This window comes from Pyrgilauda ruficollis, unplaced genomic scaffold (genome assembly GCF_017590135.1).
Source record: "Pyrgilauda ruficollis isolate IOZ18807 unplaced genomic scaffold, ASM1759013v1 scaffold2, whole genome shotgun sequence".
Taxonomy (NCBI): domain Eukaryota; kingdom Metazoa; phylum Chordata; class Aves; order Passeriformes; family Passeridae; genus Pyrgilauda; species Pyrgilauda ruficollis.
The window spans coordinates 14,037,459-14,056,837 of record NW_024519206.1 but is presented as its reverse complement, the minus strand read 5'-3'; the positions used below and the strand labels follow the sequence as shown (position 1 = coordinate 14,056,837).

The following is a 19,379-nucleotide window of genomic DNA, read 5'->3' as shown; positions in this document are numbered from 1 at the left end:
GGTTATCTCCTTAATAATGCACCATCAGAGGGAATTCTTGTACGGTATCTTTTTTTCAGTGTGACACCATTGCTGGATTCACATTTCTTGTCCCTGTGGAAGTAGGAAGCATGATAAGCACAGAAGAGCATGGTTTAAAAATGGTGCAGCTTAACTGAAATCCAAATGCAGGCATCTTTCTTTTGTGTTTTCGGCTAGACATGGATCTCTCCCTGCTGGTCTGTTCTTACTTGCTTCAGAAATGAGTCTGATTTCTTCCAGCAAACCTAAGGCAGTACAGATGAGTAATTGGTTCTGCATTTTCAGAAGTGGACTGGTTCTACTTGTAACAGAACTGGCATTGTGAAACACCTCTGTAATGTTTATTGTGCCATGAAGTCTGCTGTGTCAAATCTGCTCATTGCTGTTCCTCTCTCTTGTGTCTTGGTCAAGTTCAGTGAGTACAAATCATTACCATCACTGGCTCCAAAGCTGCCAGTAACATGTCAGTCCCTTAACTGGTCCTCAGAACAACTTCTGTAGTCCAAAGCACCCCACAAGTCCTCTTGACTCCTGCAGATACAGTGACTTAGCTAGTAAGTTTCTTGATATTTATTTTATTGCCTAGTAATAGCATTGCTGGGCCGTGGAAGCGATGGTACCTCTCAGACGTTAGTGAATGGGACCCCAAGGAGGAATCTGCCAACAGAATACATTGCAAGGATGCTGCTCCCCATTTACTTGATCTGGAGTTGGCCTCTGAAAGAGTGACCCCAGCTCTCTCTGGTACAAAGGCAAGTTGAGCAGAGAATTGCACTGTTTTGAAAGAAAGGCTGTACAATACTGACACTTGTGTGAAGAGCTCTCATCCTGCACTGCTGAAAGGATCTACTGTATTTGAGCCCTCTTGACAGTTTTATGGAAAAGTAAATGTTACCAGGAATAAAACTGGCATGAGGTATGCCATGAAAATGTTTCAAGTGTTAGTTTATGCTCTGGAAATTAATATGCATTGCTGAACTGTAGTTGAATTCAGTGTGCTTCTGAGGGGCGAGACATTTCTTGGAGCAGTTTGATCCCCATGCTGTTCTCTGCCCTCTCTTCATTGGAGGGAGCCTCAGGCAGGAGACTGCCTTAATGGCTGGATAAGGAACTGCTACACTCCCTGAAAAACTACAGGTCACTCTCACTGCATGTTTCTCTACTTTGGTGATTTAATTAAAATATTGATATCCTTCTTTTCTGCTCTTTTGATTTTTTTCCCTTACATTAACCCGTAGCTGTTTTGGAGTTTTCAGAATTACTGCTGTCTTAGTTCTTGTGCATTGTTTTCTGGAGAGTCATCAGTGTTACGGTTCTAATTGGTGAAGAATTTTTGTGTTAGTGTTGCTCTTAAAAGACAAGTTAATTCTCCAGCTTCTTTTAAGTTGCAAGATAGAAGTAGGCTTGAAGTATTTAGGAGGACTTTGGTTTCTCCTCTAAAATAACAGCTAAATACTTACAGAAATTTTCAAGAGCTTTTAAAATCTTCTCCATAAATGTTTCTAGTCAGGGGAGTGATTCACTTATTTTCTACATATTTGCTCACATCAGAATGAACATTTGTTTTGTGTGATCAAAACAAGGGGCTTCATATATCTGTATTTTGCGTGAAAGTGATTCTGAACTCTCAGCTTCTGAGTTTTTAAACTCTCTTCAGCATCTAATTAGGAAATGGCAAGAGGATGTGGAAGATGAGAAACATATCAATGTCTCCCTAACAATATGTATTTATATTATTTTTTTTTTGTTAACAGCATGACAGTGAAATGAGAGGACAAAAGTCTGCAATTTCCTAGAAAATTATGATGAATGTGAACATTATTGATATTATAATTTTTTTACTGATAGTAATAAGAATAATAATAAAAATGCTGGGGTTCATATAGGTGTTCCAGCATTTGTCATATTCTTGTCTCTTTCATTACTTATTCTTCATGTCTTAATCTTTACATTGAGATTTATTTTTTAGAAGGAACAAAGAGATGCAACTTAAGGGTTCTTAGGAACATTTGTGTGTTGGTGGATTTCTTGACTTGGATGCTGCAGTCTTACAGGGATCTCTTCTGTGAAGTCTGTGTTTGCTTTGTTGGTACCAGGGGCCCTTGGATGGTTATTGTAATCCTAAGCATTATTCTTTATTTTGCATATGTTTTAGCTGGTCTGTTCAGAAGTTTCCTGCGAGGTGTACAGTCAGAGCAGGTGGCAGTAAAAGAGAAAAAGGGAAAAATTGAGTCTTTAATGCTGCTTAGAGGTTTGTTTTTCAAATAAATAAGCATTTCAGATTTATCTCTGTGGCTAAAAAATGACCCTTCTAGAGTCTTGTTTATTACCTAGGATTATTTACCTAGATGAGATCTCAATCTCTTCTAAAATAATTTCCATCCTTAAAACAAACCCAAAAAAATCCCACCACAAAACCTCCATTCTCCAGGGTATTTGCAAGAGAACAATACAGCACTATTTCTTTAGAGCATTGTAATGAAAACCATTGCTGAGCACTTAGCTGACAGCTTTGTTTTCTGCATGTTTTCAGTGCAAACACAGCCTCTGGTTTGTTTTTTTTTTTAAAGTATTTGGATGTTAGCTGTAGATATGGTCATGAAGTGGAACTTAAAACTCAACATCAATAGTTCATCTGTTTGTAATCTGCTGTGATAATATTTATTAAAGTGCATTTTGTTAACATTTTCTTAGTGTATATATAACAAGAGATGGTAAAAAATAGCATGTACTCTATTTTAAACAGCCTGGTGTGAAGGGAAACATCTGTTCTTGCTTAAGCTTCTTTCAACTTGTGTTCTTTTGACTAAGCCCTGTAAGAGTGGTGTTGATGTATATCTTCCATGGACATTGCAAAACAATTTTCAGGACTCTCCCAGGAGCCTGGTAGTGCTTTTATAATCCTTTGCCCCCACCAGCTTTCAAGTCGTCCCCTTGCCCAAGATAAAAATAGATATCATAAAGTATGTAGTTGATATTTTTAATGATCCTACTTCTGTCTGGTGGGAAAAAATAACATTTTAAATAACAATAAATATGATAATGGTTTATACTGTGCTAAAATAAATTACGAGCAAATTGTTCAAATTGTAATTTTGGCTACGAGTAACAGATGGCTTGATGAAACAATGCGATTTTAAAGAAACACTCTTCAGTTGATATAAAAATAAAAGTAGTATTCCCTTCAAATTAAATGTAAAGCCTGTAAGTTTGAGACTGAATTCCTACTTTTTAAAATACCCCTGTTGTTCTGAATAGTTTATTTTTTGGTTTATTTTCACTGCCTGGAACAGAGACAGACTAAAATCAGTCACATTGAATCACATTATCACTAGTTACTAAAATGATTTTTAGATACAGCAATCAACTACACGCCTCTGTAAATCTTTATTTTCCCCTTGCTTATGTTCACTAGTTAGTGCAGGAGTTACCCACTAAAGATTCCTGCACAGAATATGGTCTGCATTTTAAAAATGCCAGGTCTCCAGAGGAAGACCTTGGGACAGAATTTCTACAGACTTATTTTTAAAGTGAATATCAAATATTTGGGTTGAGTGAGCATAGCTGGCTGCTCTCTAGCAGTTGTTCTGAAGTCTAAAACAAATTGTAGAGACTAAATCCTATATTATGTGAATTTCAAGACATTTTTTCAGAGTTAGGGGCAGGGTGGGAGCATGCAGGTATATTATGTGGCTTTTGAGCAAATAGCACACTTGCTGAATCTTTGTAGCGTGTGGCCAGCAATGTTCACTCTTTGCCTTCAGTGAAGGAACAGGTGCTGGAAGGTGATGATTTGAGAAGAATCAACACACCCAGGACCACAGAGGAGGAGACTGGTTTAAAGACCTGTCATCTAATGAAATATGCTGAAAAGAGCAAGTGTACTTGCATGGTGCTGCACTGCATGTTTAGTGTGGTTATATTGTTCTCAGGAGTGAATGCGATGCAAGCCAGAGAGGAATTTCAAGTTGTTAATCTCACCCCTTTCTTGGCTCGAGTAGCAGGAGATGTATAGCTTACTGTAATTTAATATCTCCTGCAGCACTGCCGTAAGATCCCACCTTCTGCTTCTTCCAGCACAGCAGTAAGTTGCAGTAGCTCCTTGCTTCAGTACATTTCTTCTCCCTGTGCTGCTTGTAGCCTTCAGTTCCCTTCTGCAGAGGCTGCTACCAAGGAACATGTAAAACTGCAAAGCTTGCTTTCTTGCCCTGTTCTGTGCCTTGTTCTCTACCTTGTTCTTGTTCTAGTTCTTGTGTCTCTGCCACAATTGCAGTGAGATCTTAAAATGGCAAATCAATGGTTTGGGATTATGGCTGCATTTTCCAAGGCATCCCTCCAATGTTTTATCCCTCATGGCCTATTTTGATGTAATTGACCGTGAAAATACTTGATAATTTGAAAACTTGAATGTAGACTGGGATTTCACTTTCTAAAAGCTGCATTTATATTTGCTTCTATGTATATGAATGTGAACTATCTATCTCAAATTCAAAATTTGGTGAAAGTAAACTGGAAAAAGTTAAAAGTGTACAGGCTTAAACAAAGGAGCATTCTAGTCAGAAAGGTTGCATGGTTTGGAAATCTGCAAGCAGTGAAAGAGTCCAGAGTAATAGGATAGAAAAACTATGAGCAGTTGATGCTTTGCTATTTGATTAGCAGGATTTTTTTTTTTGGGTAATGTATTATTAGAGATGCAAAAGTACCAAAGTTTCAAAAGTTTTGAGTCATATAGAAAGAACTAAATCCTCCTTTAAAACATTAGCTAAGCTTAGCTGGCTTTAAAACAAGCACTAAACGCTTGATGACTGTTCCTGTCTTCTAAGGAAGGAGCATGTGAGACCTACGGAAAATATAAGAGGCAGACTAAAAGCCTGTCTTAATTTTAAACATCTGTTTCCATAAATGAGCAAACTAGAAGGGGGATGTTGCAGTATTTATGATGAAACATGTTCTACTAAATATTAATGAAGGAGGACAGATTTGGAAGACTGTAGTCTTGAGCATACTTTTCCAGTTCCATCTCCTGGCATGCAGTACATAGCATTCTCCTCAAACCACAAGATCGTGTTTTTTGCATGAAGTTCCCTGCTGCTGACTGTTTTCAAAGGAGATTTGCTTGAATCCTAAGAAGAAGGTAGAGAAATGCACTAATCTGGTTTCTGGTGCACATTATTACACCTAATGCCTTTAGCATTGTTCTTTTAAAAGCAACAACTAAATAAACAGACAGGCAAGCATTTCTTTACTGACTAAGTTCATACTTGGTTTGAATAGACAGTTCTGAGCAGGATTAACCAGCTATTGTTTCCAAGGCCATATGTTTGGCCATCAGTAGCATTAAGTAGCAGTTTTTTCCCAAAGTTCATAGCAGAGCTAACTAAATGCATCTGACCATCAGAAAATCAGTTCCTTGCTCCTGGAAAATGTCCTTTCTCTAAGAGCATTTTTGATACATGCGTTCTTCATAAATTGTTTCTGTGTTTCTACAAAATTCTTTCAGTACCTTGTTATATAATGAACCATCTAGAAAACCTACTAATGAAATGTCCAGTGTCTAGGTTTTGAAGGTTTTTTTTTCTAGGTCATCAGAAAGTGTCAGCCTTGAAGACCATTTAGGACTGCTGTAAACTCAAGTGCTTTGATGACATTAGTAAAACTGCTTTTTCTCTGGACACATCTCAAAAATGTCCAGCTCCTGGCCTTAAAGAGTTAAGAGAAATTCCTAACACTTAGTAAATAATTTGTTTTAAATTCATGTCTGGGAGAGATCCTCATAAATTGCTGTGTGTTGTTTCACAGTTTTATTGATTTTGGTGGAATACTATCCTGAGCTTGCTGGAAGTGTTTGATTTTCTGTGTGCTGTCCTACAGGGATGTTATCAGCATCTCCTTGTAAGCAATTGTTGAAGCTGACAAAAGTGTATGATTCTGTTCAGCATGGGATCTATATCCTTGAGTTTCCATATTTATAAGAGTACCATCATGCTCACTGTCAATAGGAGATTATTATGGAGCTGGTAATGGAACAAGAAGCACAGAATCATAAGCATTATGTGGGCTGTAGCGTGTGGTATGTAAGTGTCTTTATTCAGAACAGATTTGAAAAGAGAACCTGTATGTGACTGCTCAAAGTGAGCTTTTGAACATGGGTTCTCTATATGATGGTGAGATCTGCAGAGTAAAACAAGTACTTTCCAGAAAAGAGGATTTCATCATTCAGCCATGCTATTGCCAGGCATGGTTTTACAGATCTTTAATTTGGACTGTCAGCCATTTTCTAATTAGGGTAGGGAACCTTCAAAAGAACCAGAAATATTTAAAAAGATGGGATATAAATTGCTACATCAACGTAATGTTTAGTGACACTGCTTTGTGCTGCTGATGGCTCCTTTTCTTCCAAATGCAGTATACAAATAGTGGTCAGGCACTTCTGAAATAAACAATAACACTTCCCAAATGTTAAGAACGTTAACACAAGTGCTCCAGCTAAAATTCAATTAAGTTAGTGACATCAGGGCTGGACACGGTGCTTGTTCTTATTCCTTCTAAAGTTTGTGGGAGATTTGATATTTATTTTGCAGACAGTGAAGGCTAAATCTGTAATTTTTTTCCCTTGGGGAAAATGCCAGGTTTCTAATCAAGCAAATTACAGGGATGACATTAAGTTGTTAAACTGCCTTGGCCCTATGTATACATGAAATTTCACCCCTTCTTTGAGCAGATTCTATTTTTAAATGGCCATAAATCCAATATGTTGCAGGCCAGTTGCAAATGAATTTGGATGTACCCACTTGGGGGTTTATCCAGATTGAAATAAATGAGTTAAGTTCTGCTTCTGTGGTTGAACAATAACATCTTTTGTAATGGAGATCTGGTCTTGTGTTTGTGGTTAATATCATTCAAGCAGCACTTTATGAGGCAATGAAAATGTTTCTGTTCCCATCTGGGGGAAGAAGCAAAGAATTTTTAAAAAAAAATTGTTGGAATTTCCCTTTTCAAAATTTCCCAAGATGTAAAGGGCAAGTATATAGTATATTCAAGGTATAAAAATTGTCACAAAATAGTTGAAGTTAGTATTGATCACCTAGCATACGGGCATTTTAAATCTAGATTTTTATCTGATGTGAAAAGTGATGTAGATGTAGTTGTTATTTTTATTTTATTTTCCTTTCGTTTAGTCATACAATGCAGTGTAACACAGACCTTTGTTAGTGCTCTACACTGGCAGATAAAGACAAGTAATTATGTTATTTATCTGATCTGGAATATGTCTTGGGTGACCCTGTCCAACTAGCATCACATTCTTCCCATTCACTTCAGCTTTACCCCTTCTTTCTCCCATACTTTGCCTTCTTTCTGATTCCCAGCGCTGCATCTGCTGAGATATTTTCCCAGAAGGCTGTGACAGACATAACTGTCTGTGTGCTCCAGCACAGGATGCTGCAAGGGGGTCCAAAACCTGCAGGTCCTTCTGTCCTGTGTGTCTCCTGGGCACAACCTCTCCAGTTACTGGGGTGTAGGTTTGGTTTTGTAGGTTTTTTTTTTGTTTGTTTGTTCTGTTTGCTTGTTTGGTCAGTTGGGTTAGTGTTTTTTGTTTTTTGTTTTTTGTTTTTTTTTTTAAAGTTCATATATTCAATATTTGACATACAGGAAACAAAATGTGATTCTCCTAGATGGCACGATTCAGTCTGGATGTGAAGGCATCTAAAATTCCATAATATTTAAGCTCTCAGCAGGATCCTGAGAAACAAATTGCCCTTGTAGTTTGAATGTGTTCAGCCTTTACACTTTCTTATGAAAGCTAGCTTCTTCATGGTTTTGTGAAAAGTTGAAAGGAGAGACTGTGTCTGCTGATACATCACTTTCCTGTTCTGCAGTTTGCATTTCACTTTTGTTGTAGCATTTCCTGCTACATTTGCTTTCTTGAGAATAATGTTATGCTTGGTTCTGCCATATGTCATTGGGAAATTTTGAAATATATGTTTAAATAAGATTTTATGTTCTGTAGTGTACAGTATTACAGTATTAACAGTAGTTAATTACAGTATTAACTTTGTGTGGAAAGGGCCTTGAAGATACAAACTCTTTTTTCCAACTTTACTGCTAAGCTGTTTGGCCAATACAGGTAAGACTGCAATTTGGTTTTCAGTTCCTCATGTTTCTATTCTGAGAACAAGAGCCTCAAAAGAAACACCTCAGCTTCAGGTACTCCTTTGAACAAACACGGTTTTTTTTGAGTAAGCTGAGACTGTAAAACATTGCTACAGTATCTGTGAAAGCTGTTCCTATCACAGTATCACAGCGTGGGAGTCTGATGTAGATTGACAAGCAGTCTTTATTGACCAGGAGCAGTAATATTACCACATATGTACTGTCCTCAAACTCTCTAACAGTTGCATACTAGTTAGATTTCTATAATTAGCTGCCCTGCAACCTACTAAACAAATGTAGTGTTGTGTCTGTACATAAGTGATAAGAGATGAAATGAATGTGTAACTCTATCACTAACTATATAAAAAGGTATTAATCTAGTTACAATGGAGAGTCTGGACCATTGAGCACATTATAAATGTATCTGTCACTGATACTCACTTAAACCTTCCTGAGCAAAGTAAAAGCTAACTTTCTTTGCCGACAGATACCCTTTTGGCCAGGATACTGCTAATGGTGTTTTTATTGTCCCATTTAGCAATGAGCTTGACTTAAGTCAGCATCCCATGTTTCCCAGGCTAAACACCTGTGAAGACCATTGCCTTGTTTCCTGGAGGCCTCTGTTTGAATTCCTGTGATCATGAAATGAAGAGTTAATTTAACATGGAAAATGTAATAGTGGTTTGAAAGAGGAAGTTCTTGTTGATTAGACATCGTCTGTAGGTTTCTGTGTTTGGAGCAGCAACATGTTACCAGGAAGTAAATGATTCATTAAATAATTCAAACTAAAAAAAAAAAAAAAAAAAAAAAAAAAAAAAAAAAAAAAAAAAAGGTGTGTAGAGAAGATGCAGAGCTGAGCTTCCTCTTAAATTTGAAGAAGATACAAAAGTCTTCCTTCTCATTTGCTACTGAAGAGTCCCACTGAACTGTTTTTCCTAAGTTCATGCTAAATTGAGCATAGGCAAAGAATTTAGACACTTTAACTCTTTGGAATTTTGTGTTATGCAGACAAAGTGAAATTGTTTCTGGATTCTCAAGGCATTTATTTTTGAAAGATTGATGTGTATTTAGACTTTACATTATGTGAAGAGTATACATTAAATGGAAGCCTTTACATTTCGGTGAATGATTTTGATAAATAAGGCACTAGACAATCATATGTTTTCACAGAAATCTGTCTCGCACTCACACTTCTCCTGGGTTTGAGGAGTGTGAGGCTGATGACTCCATAGTGCAGAATCTGCCTGAAAGAGATTTCTCTTTCTGCTTCATCTCAAACCTTCGTTAGCTAATGCTGGCTTTATCTTATTGTCATTACTACTAGCCCAATGCTTTTTTTCCTTAGGATCTTTTGTGATCTGATTCCTTAATTTTCCTCCTTTACCTGAAGTTTAAAGGATTAATGATAGAGCCTTTTAGTTTCCTTTTTCTTCTTCTTAGCTCATGTCACAATGCCTTTTTCTATTCTGAGTTCTGTATCTTCCCCAAAGTGCTGCATTAAAATAGCTTTGCTTTTATGCGCTCATTATGTGAAAGTTTGCCATTTGTGTCTCAATCCAAAATAGGACAAACAACAACTGTTGTTATGGAACTAATAAGCTTTTCCTTGCATAAATGCCATAATACACCTGATACAGCAGAAGATATAATAATAAGTCTCCGATTTCTTATGATCAATACAAAAATATTTTTGTAAGAAATACCACTTCTAGTATTTTATTATAAATAAGATTTGTTTCTTGTGAAGAAATATGTGGGCATTTTCTCTTTTTTCCTCCCCCCCCCCTTCACATTATATCAGATGATTTGGGCAACTTTTCATCCTGCTTCTTTAAAATGTACCTTTTTATATAAATGCAACATGACAATTTCTAGTGGTAGTGGACAAAAGTAGCAAAATTACATGCTGGATGCCTTAAAGGGTGTTATTTTCTGTGTTTCTATTTAGCTAAGACAGCTTGACAGTTAAAAATCTAATCTTCTTCAACTTGTAGATTCAAGATGCTGCAAGTCAAGGCTTGAAATTTGTTGGAATTATAGCTCAGTACCATTCCCAAAAGAACTGCCTTGTCAGCACCTCCCTGACACCTGCCAGTAACAACTCTGTGCAATCAAGAGATAATAAAAATGTTTCAAATTACCCCGAGGATCATGCTTCACCGGATGGTGAGAAAAAAGACAGCACTGATGGATGCAGTACTCCAACACAGAGTGAGCTAAGTGCTGACCAATGTGCCACATCCAGAGAGGGTTGCAGAGGTGAAGGACAGGCTACTGAAGAGCTGAATTCCAAGTCTGTGAAGGGAAGTGAAGAACAGTCTGAGCATGAGAACCTGAGTGTGAAAGAAGCAGCAGACAAGACGAATGGACTTGCAGAGAACGAAACGCCAGCACGATGTTTAAAGCCACTGACTGGCAGTAAGTACTGCAGTGACCTCTTGTACATAAAAGCCAAGTTAAAATTGCCTCAATTACATTCCCAGCTCCATTGGAGGGGGTGAGGATGCAGGGGGGACATTGCCACTGAGGTAGTGAAGAAAAGATGCCCCAAATAAGCCACTTAACCTGATTTCAGCATGGTTACTCAGTTCACAACTGAGCAGGAGTCAGATGGCAAAGGAAGAGATGATATAAGCAGGTGCAGCTTTGTTGTGGCCCATATGTATGCCTGAGTGTGAACACTTATTTTTGTCTACTCTTCAGCTGAATTGGTTCGTTTCTGTATTTGTTGCCATACCCTGAGAGCTCTTGATCTTGTGTCCTTTTTGTGTGTTTGAATAAAAAGCTCTGCTAATCTGCCTGACAAGCTTTTGCAGCCATAGAAGGAATAATTCACAAAGACTTATCACAGTTAGCCCCTTTGTAGCAGGTGAACAGATAGCTGGAATTAAACCACCTCAGGAGCAGCACGAATATATGTCATCTGGACTCTAAAGTGTCCTAGTATCCTACAGTCAGTGTGGGGGTCAGTGCTCCAGTCAGAGTTGTAATAACTGGAAAACAGCAGTTATTTTTGTTAATGACTCATGTTTGCTAATTCATAATAACATTTCTGCAATGGGGCTCATAATAATTTGGCTTCCAGTTACCTTTCTTTTTTAAAGATTTTACCCATGTACTAGTTTTATTTGTTTCATTTCTTTGACATATTTTTTCTCAGGTGGGCTTTCCACTTTTTAAATGTCATTTCATTCCATCAAAGACCAAAAGTCTCAGCTGAGATCTAAAATACCCTCCTTAAGGTGTTTGTTGCTCAAAGGTTACTTCTGTAGCAGGAACTGTAGTTCAAAATAGGATGTAGACCGGAGTAATTTAGAAAACTAAAAGGAAAAATATTCTTCCTCCGTTTCCAGTTTAAGCCTCAAAATACATTTCTTTTCTATGTTTGTTTAAATCCAAGAAAACCATGTTTACACTCATTTCTCTTACTGCTTTCCTTAATTTCTTTACAGGCTGTGCAGGGAGAATGTAGGTGGAATTTCTAAAGCTGGTACTGTCCTTGACTTTAATTTATCCCTATTCTCTAAGACTTTTCATAGATTCAGTCAAACAATCCTACCCCTGTGGGAGTTTCCTATATAGGACCCAGAATGACTTTGCATTGTGCTCCTTGGATTATTGTCTTAGTTTCCGTTGCAGTTTGGTGTAGTTAGCTTTTGGATCCAGTTTGGATCACACTCTAGTAACCTTCCAACATAATTTCTTCACTTTTTGTTGGGCAAGGGGGCACCCAGATAGGATCAAAGCTTAGCTGTTGTTTGAACAATCTCTTCTCTTCTGCAGCCTTAGAGGTGAGTTGTCTCAACACTATAATTTTACACATAAAACCTCTCTTAGTTTTATAGTTAAAAATTAGTTATCTGCAAGTCTAACCAGATCAGTTCTCTCTCTTTTTTATATGCTATCTTTGAGAGAGTTAACTTAGCAAGTTTAATCATCTCTTTGATGCTATTCCTCTCCTTAGTGAACACTGAAATTCTTTTGCTACAAGTAACCACGTTCTTAATATTTCAGCATAATGTGAAGCTGATCACCAGCTGATCACCAGCTGATCAGTCTTGCCAGCGTTTGTCTGTAACACCCCAAGATTGCTGCTGATTTGTCAGAAAAGAGGGTTTATTTTAAAAATGTATTTAGCTTCCTCAGTTTCCTTTCTTAGAGTGCTTTTTAGCTTTATTTTTCATGCTTTTTTTTTAATTACTGAGTTATGCAAATACTTTCCAAGACTGAAGAGCTGAGAAGGCAGTTTTATGTGATAGCTCATCTAAAGTAGATTTTTCCAAATCCTGTACAACACTGCTGATTTCTTTATTAGTCTTGAATGAATTTTGTTATTACAGCACTCCCTTTTCCTCCCATGGAAAATGTATTTCAGTTTTTGGCACCAGTTCTCCATCCTTCCTTGGGATTGTGAAGACTGAAAGCATCAGGTGGTTGTTTTTTTCCCTACATATTCCATGGGAAGTTACCACTCTTGAACTGCTTCTCCCCTACATAAAACTTCAGGGAAAAAAAATAATATTCCTTACTGTTTGTGGGATCTTAAATATGTTCTTTATTTTAGGTTTTATACTATCCAATTGTTACTTTTATGCTTCTTCAGTTGATTCCTGAATGTTTTGTAGTGCTCATTCACTTTCCCCATTTTTAAAAGGCTTTTCAACACAGTGTTGAAAAATATTTGCCTATGAACAAGGCAAAGATATTCCAATAGTGTGTCCAAAAGTGCTGTGTTACTTAGAACCAGATTGAAGGGTGTCTTTGGCTATGCTTGAGGATATGGGGTCACTGGTGAAAACTGTTGTCAGTAGTGACTTGGGTTAGACAGCACCTACCTCTAGACCAGGTTGTCCAGGGATGGGGCAGTCATAACTTCTCCGAGCAATCTGTTCCAGTGCCTCACCACCCTTACCATGAAGGATTTCTCCCTAATATCTAATCTAACCCTGCCATCTCTCAGTCTGAAGCCATCACCCCGTGTCCTATCACTACATGCCTGGTACAGTCTCCCTTCAGGTACTGGAAGGTTGCTCTGAGGTCTTTCCAGACTGAACAGCCCAAATTTTCTCAGCCTTTCCTCATAGGAAAGGTGCCTCATTCCTCTAATCATCTTCATGGCCTCCTCTGGACCCATTGCAAATGTTCTTCCTGTGCTGGGAGCCCAGAGCTGGGTGCAGTGCTCCAGGTGGGGTCTCACCAGAGCAGAGGGGCAGAATCCCCTCCTTGGATGCAGCCCAGGATAGGCTTGGATCTCAGGGCTGTGAACACACATTGCTGGGTCGTGTCCAGCTTCTCTTATCAATGTCTCACTATGCACCAGAAAGATCTCCTTTTCCAACAAAAGGCTCTTCTGGGAGTTGGAATCAAAATGATGAGAGAAGCATTCTGTGTGTGCTTTTCTGAGCTAGGATTATCGTAATTTCATTCTTTCTAAACAAGTGGTGAACAGCAAGAGGATTAACATTAATGTTTATTCCTTTCTATTCTATTTAAAATATAGTTCATGTTTGAGATCATTAGGTCTCTTTTCATGTTGGTTATGAGCTTCCAGCTCTTCTCTTCCAGTGCTGCCAGCCTGTTTCTGAGCATCTCCCTTCTGATATCTTTTTCAATTTACACAGTTCTTGCTCAGTGATGTTTGTTAGAGAGCAATCTTAACATTTCTCTTGACACCTCTTTCTTTACTTTTTCTTGAGGTTAGAACCTAATAGCTTGGAAACAAGAGGAACTTACTAAGTGAAAGGATTTAATGTAAAGTCTTTACCTTTCATATTAATATATATGGGGAGAACTTTTGGCATTTGGAAGTCAGTAGAAATTCTACCATTTATTTCCATGTCCATTAAAAAGTGAAATGATAATGTCCAAAATTTTTTGTTGGTTATTTTAATTATGGTTCTACTGTTCTGAGAAGGATATCTACTTTTAAAGTTAATTCCCATTTAGGGCTGTGAAAGCTCAGCTTTGCTGTCAGCAATGATTTTTTTTCCTGTAGTAACTGCTCCTACAATATACTGGAGGAGACATGGAAAAGAGTCTAGGAGATGTGCTAATTTTTAAGACCCTTCACAATTCCATTTTTAAAATTCATTTGCTGTTGTGTTAATGTCTCACCTTGGCTCAGATCCAGAGTAAATCAACAAAGCAGCTACCAGAGTCTCTACATGAATGATTCATTGCATTTTCTTGAGATGAGGCTGCCATTGGCTTTTTCCATGTTTTTGTGTTATCAAAACTGAGTTATTTAGTACTTTAATGGCCATGATCTCCAGAATGCAATTCCTTCTAAATTTGAGGTAAGATTTTATGTTTGAGCTGATGATTCCAATGGAGGAATGTTGCATTAGTATTCAGGTATTACTGCCTTTAAATTTTTTATTATCAACAGTGAATCCATTGTGAGTAAGAAATACTGTAAAAGCAAGTAAAATACTGTGTTGAGTCTTGAGAGAGTCCTGATGTTTTGAACTGCAGAAGTGTGTTAAGGAGATAACCACATCCCAAAGAATTTTTTGCTGTTGTACACTGTAATTAGGCAAGGGCAAACAGTGGGTTATGCATTGTTTTAGTTGAAATTTTGTTATATAGTTGTTACATTATTCCATTTTTTTACTCTTTGATAGAAGCAGAGATCTTCGCTCTCTTCAACAAGCCCCAAACCGCACAGAAATGCAGCCAGTATTATACAGTGACTATCCCTATGAGGATCTCCAGGAATGGGCAGACTGTCAACAGCTTAGAAGCAAACTGGCTGGAGCACATGACAGATCACTTCAGGAAAGGAGGCTCACTGGTTAACGCCATCTTCAGCCTTGGAATGGTAAATGGTATGGAAATTACAGAAAGCATTATGCTGTGATTATTTTCCTTTCTCCTCTAATGGAGGTCATTATCTTTGAAGAGAAGTTATTTGGGAGGTGCTTTAATATAGACTTGGGGCAGATTTATATTAGATCAACCTCTTTGTGAAATGGAATGAAAGCACAGAAAACATTTTGGCATTTGAATAAGGAAAACAGATAATGTATTGTATTTTTATAAACATACTAGAGATGGTTTTGTAATTGTAGAAATATACAGTTAATAAGCAGTACCAAGTAAAGTGAAGTAAACTAATAAGATTGCAAAACAGATGACATAAATAGAGGGGTGACTTTGCTGTCCAGCCAAACGCTGCATCTGGCTCTGATTGCAGGCCGGTGCGAGGACTCGAGTTTTATCTGGCCAACAAGAAATCAATTCCAGTTCTTGCAGAGACCCTTTCCACATGGATGGCACGCTGTTTTACTAACTTGCTTTCTATGTCTGTTTCATCTTAGCTGTGAGTGATGGATAAATGTTTGCTTTAATTTAAGAAGATTAAAAATCCCAGATTTTTACATGTTGTGGAAGAGTGGCAGTGGGTCCAGCTTAGCACTGTAGCCAGTCTGTACCACACTCATGGCCAGCATGGCTTTGAAGGCAAGCCTGTTGTACAGAGAAAGACTTGGGTGCATAGATCCAAGAGACATAACCAAGAAGCCATAATAGCAATTCCAGGGAAGTACTTGAACATAAAAATGTTGAGGTTGCAGCTGGATTAATTTTATTGGAAAATTATGTGACTGGTATACTTCATGGTTAAAGTGCTTATGGCTGAATAATTTTCCTAATTTTGGGGTTTTTTACATTTTTCAAAAGGACTGTGGTAACCCAGAGATTGCACATTCCTACTAAGATTAGTTGGTTTATGCATCAAAATTATAGGGGAGCTGCTTCCAGAACATCTTCTTACTGTTGGTCTGAATTCCAGAACCCAGGATAAAACACAGGAATATGACTCAGTTCTGGTAAAAGTCAATCAGGAAATTAACAGGCAATCCAAATTTTTCATTTTACAAACAAGTAGCAAAAAAAGGGAAGGTCTAAAGTTCAGCTGGTGGAATGCTTTCACACAGCTTCCTGGAAAGCCTTGTAATTGCTAGTTAACTTGCTTAAAAACAAATGGTCATTTACTTTATGTGTATAAATTGCACAGAGGCAAAGCTAATTGGCTCTATCAGGCTCAGTTATCAGACTCAGTGGTTTTTTTAAAATAAAATCTGCTTGTCAGTTCACTCTAAAATGTTTTAAACACAACATTTTTCCGTTATTTAAACTTTTAGAGTTCATTTACATATCAGAGCCCTGTGGGAGATTCATGTACTTGGATACCAGAGTGAAGAGTGCTGGATAAGTGCCTGTGGACATAGATAAAGTAGGCTTGAATACTGGCAATAAAGTTTCAATGCAAACAGGACCACAAAATATCTAAAAGTGGACTGATTCAAGATTAAGGTAGATCAGTGATTGAAGAAGAACAATTAATAAACACTTTTATTAGCATTTTAGGGTTACAGGAGGAGCAAGTTTTGAAATCAAAAAGCTGAAACAAGGTTTCTGAGGGTGTATTATGCTGTTAGAAGAACATTTACTAAGAGTATCTCTAAGTTGCTATTAATTGCAGTTAAATGCTTTATCATTTAAATCCTAAATTTTTTCTGTGCTGCAGAGAAATGGAACAGCTTTGTCACTCATATGCCAGTCAGTATCAAACAACACAGGGTAGGGACAAGAGGGAGAAGTAGGGGTCTGAGGGTCTCAGCTCCTTACTTTTTTCTAGACTTCTATGGCAACCTGTCCAGCTCTTCATATCTGGCCTAATTCACTGATTAATCCTCTTCCAAATTAAGGGTGTATCAGCATACTTTCTTTAATTTGCTATATCACATTTCTTTGTTCTGGGGGCTGGTTTTCTTTTTGGCTTAAAGTATGAATTCATTATTTTGCTTATTAGACTTAAAAGCAGGGTTATTATCTTCTTTTCCCCCTTGTCCTTGGAATACCCAATGAAGTGAAGATTTCCAGATTGTCAGTAGTCATAAATCTGTTTCTTCCTTCTGCTAACAGTTTAATAATTAGTCTTTAAAGGAGTTTTAAAGTTCATGGGTAACAATTGTTTCTTTTTTCTTATTGCACCAGATAATTATAAACAGAAATATAACACAATTGCCGATCACAATATGTAAGCCATGCAGAGTTACACCATATACTAAATGTATTCAGATTTTGCTGGTAAGTTAGAAACAGTAGCCTGCTTGGTACTTGAATGTTCTCATGTTGGCGGACAACAGTTATTCTTTTAAATTTGCACCTCAGTTACTTGCTGGTGTTTTTCATCCAGCTCATGTCATTGATAATTCTGCCTGTAGTCCCAGGTGTAAATTGATCCTGCCTAGTGATCTAAAATTACCATAGGGATTCACCCTTGCCCCCTTCCAGTGAAAATGGAGTCTGTAGCAGCAAGTTACAGATTAATACCAAATGGAAAGGAAGTAACAGGTGGGTCTCCTTCTTTCCTGTAACAGCGAGTCTCCAATCAGTACTGTGAGAAGGCAGGAAGAGTCAAACCTCTTCAAGGTTATATTTTGATGACTTAACAGAGTAATCACAAGCCTGTTCGTCTTCAGTTGTTTTGAACTGCAGCTCTTTAAGTGCCTAGCATTTTTGTATTTGTTGTACCATTCTGTCTGTGAATTTTCTGCCTTTCAAACCTAGAAAAAGGCAGCCAACCAGCCAGAAAACACTTGACAGTACTTAAACACAAAGCAAATGAAACAAAACGTGACTTTCTTGGAAGAAGAAAGTAGTCAGGTTTTTAAAAGAGTCCGATTCATTGTCTCTGTCATCTTTCTCTGACAGAGATGAGCCGGCGATGCCTTTGACCGATTATTGTCACCTTAGCCACAGAAGTACTGGAATTTTTATCATCCATATGGAATTATTTTCTCTGTGTGTACTGAAGGTGAAAAGATTCAGAAGGGCGGAGGAATGCAAATACGAAGCAAAGGCAGACATTCAGGTCACGTGCCCCATAAAGCCACAGAGAGCTAGTTTTCCTCGTTGAGAGCAACAGCAGCCTAAAGGTTAGTTTTCCTAGATAAGGAGAATTTGTAGTTCAAAGACAACAGGAGGAAAATTGTCGCCTGCCAAGACAGCTGTCATGGTAAAGTAATCTTTTCCCATATACCTCCTGTAAATCAGAAGCAAGAACATCAAAATATGTTTTTGTCAATTGAGCTACATCAAATATTTATACAACCCAGTGAAAATAGCTTTTTTGCACAGTAGGAAGCCTTAATAAAAGATGCAGTGGTAATGGAACATTTTCAGAGGAAGGACATTGATTGTAACCTCTACTTTTGGAGCCTTTTCTTTAAGAAAGAATGAAGAGATTGAGAAATTCAAGAGTAGAGATTGGGAAGTGATACTACAAACAGCAAAGTCAAAATGTTTTGTTTTATTGCCATTTCTTACTGTGCTATTGCAAATGGATGAATATTTGGAATTTCTACGAAACTTTTTAACTTAGGCTATGTTCCAGGAACTGAATCTTGTTAAACAAGAGATTAACAAAAGAGACTATAACTGCACCAGAATCAGGAAATATTTTATATAGCAAACAGTGAAAACTGGAAACACCAGCTTACCATCTAAAGCTTTAGATGACTGATCTTTGTAGGCAAGTTAGGTAACATCCAGCTAAATAAATGTGTCTGTAAAGTCTGCCCTGCAGGAATCTGTATGAGTTGCCACCCTGAAGTGCCAGTATAATCAATGGAAATCATGGCTTGGACCGATACAGTCAGTAGGATTTGTGTTGTGATCCACCTCATCCTACATGAGGATCAGTTGCATCTAGATAAGACTGAGATACTTGGTGCTTCCTTTGCCTTAGTCTTCACAGACACAGGCAAAGGTTGCACCTGTCTGTAAAAAAAAAATAGCCAAAAGGACAAAACAGGACAGTCAGCCTCACTTTGTTTCTGGCTAGATCACTGAGTAGGTTCTCCTGGAACTCATGGACACATGAAGGAGAGGACAGTGATTGAGAGCATTCAGCATGGATTTGACAAAAGTAGAACATACTTGAAACTGATTGTCCTCTGTGATAAAATAATGATTTGTGAGTGAAGAAAAAGCACTAGATATCATTTTGGGTTAGTTCATCAGGGGAGTTTGGCAGTGGCTCCCATAATATTTTTGTATCCATGCAGCCTAGATGGGTAAAAATCTGGTTACATGGCTAGACTCAGAGGGTCATGGTTAATAGGTGGCAGTTTGCCTAGAGTAAAAAGTGGAGTACCACAGAGATCTATCCTGGGGCCTGTTGTGTTTAACAATTTTGT

At 37.7% G+C, this 19,379-nt stretch overlaps 1 protein-coding gene across 1 annotated transcript in view; it reads left to right on the top strand.

Moving 5' to 3' along the window:
• Positions 1 to 19,379, top strand: part of RFTN1 (raftlin, lipid raft linker 1) — a 96,113-nt gene that overhangs the window by 54,348 nt on the left and 22,386 nt on the right. The window contains exons 5-6 of the mRNA XM_041466761.1: positions 10,167 to 10,590; positions 14,796 to 14,999. Of these exons, the coding sequence (XP_041322695.1) occupies positions 10,167 to 10,590; positions 14,796 to 14,999 (628 nt within the window). The remainder of the gene's footprint in view (positions 1 to 10,166; positions 10,591 to 14,795; positions 15,000 to 19,379) is intronic.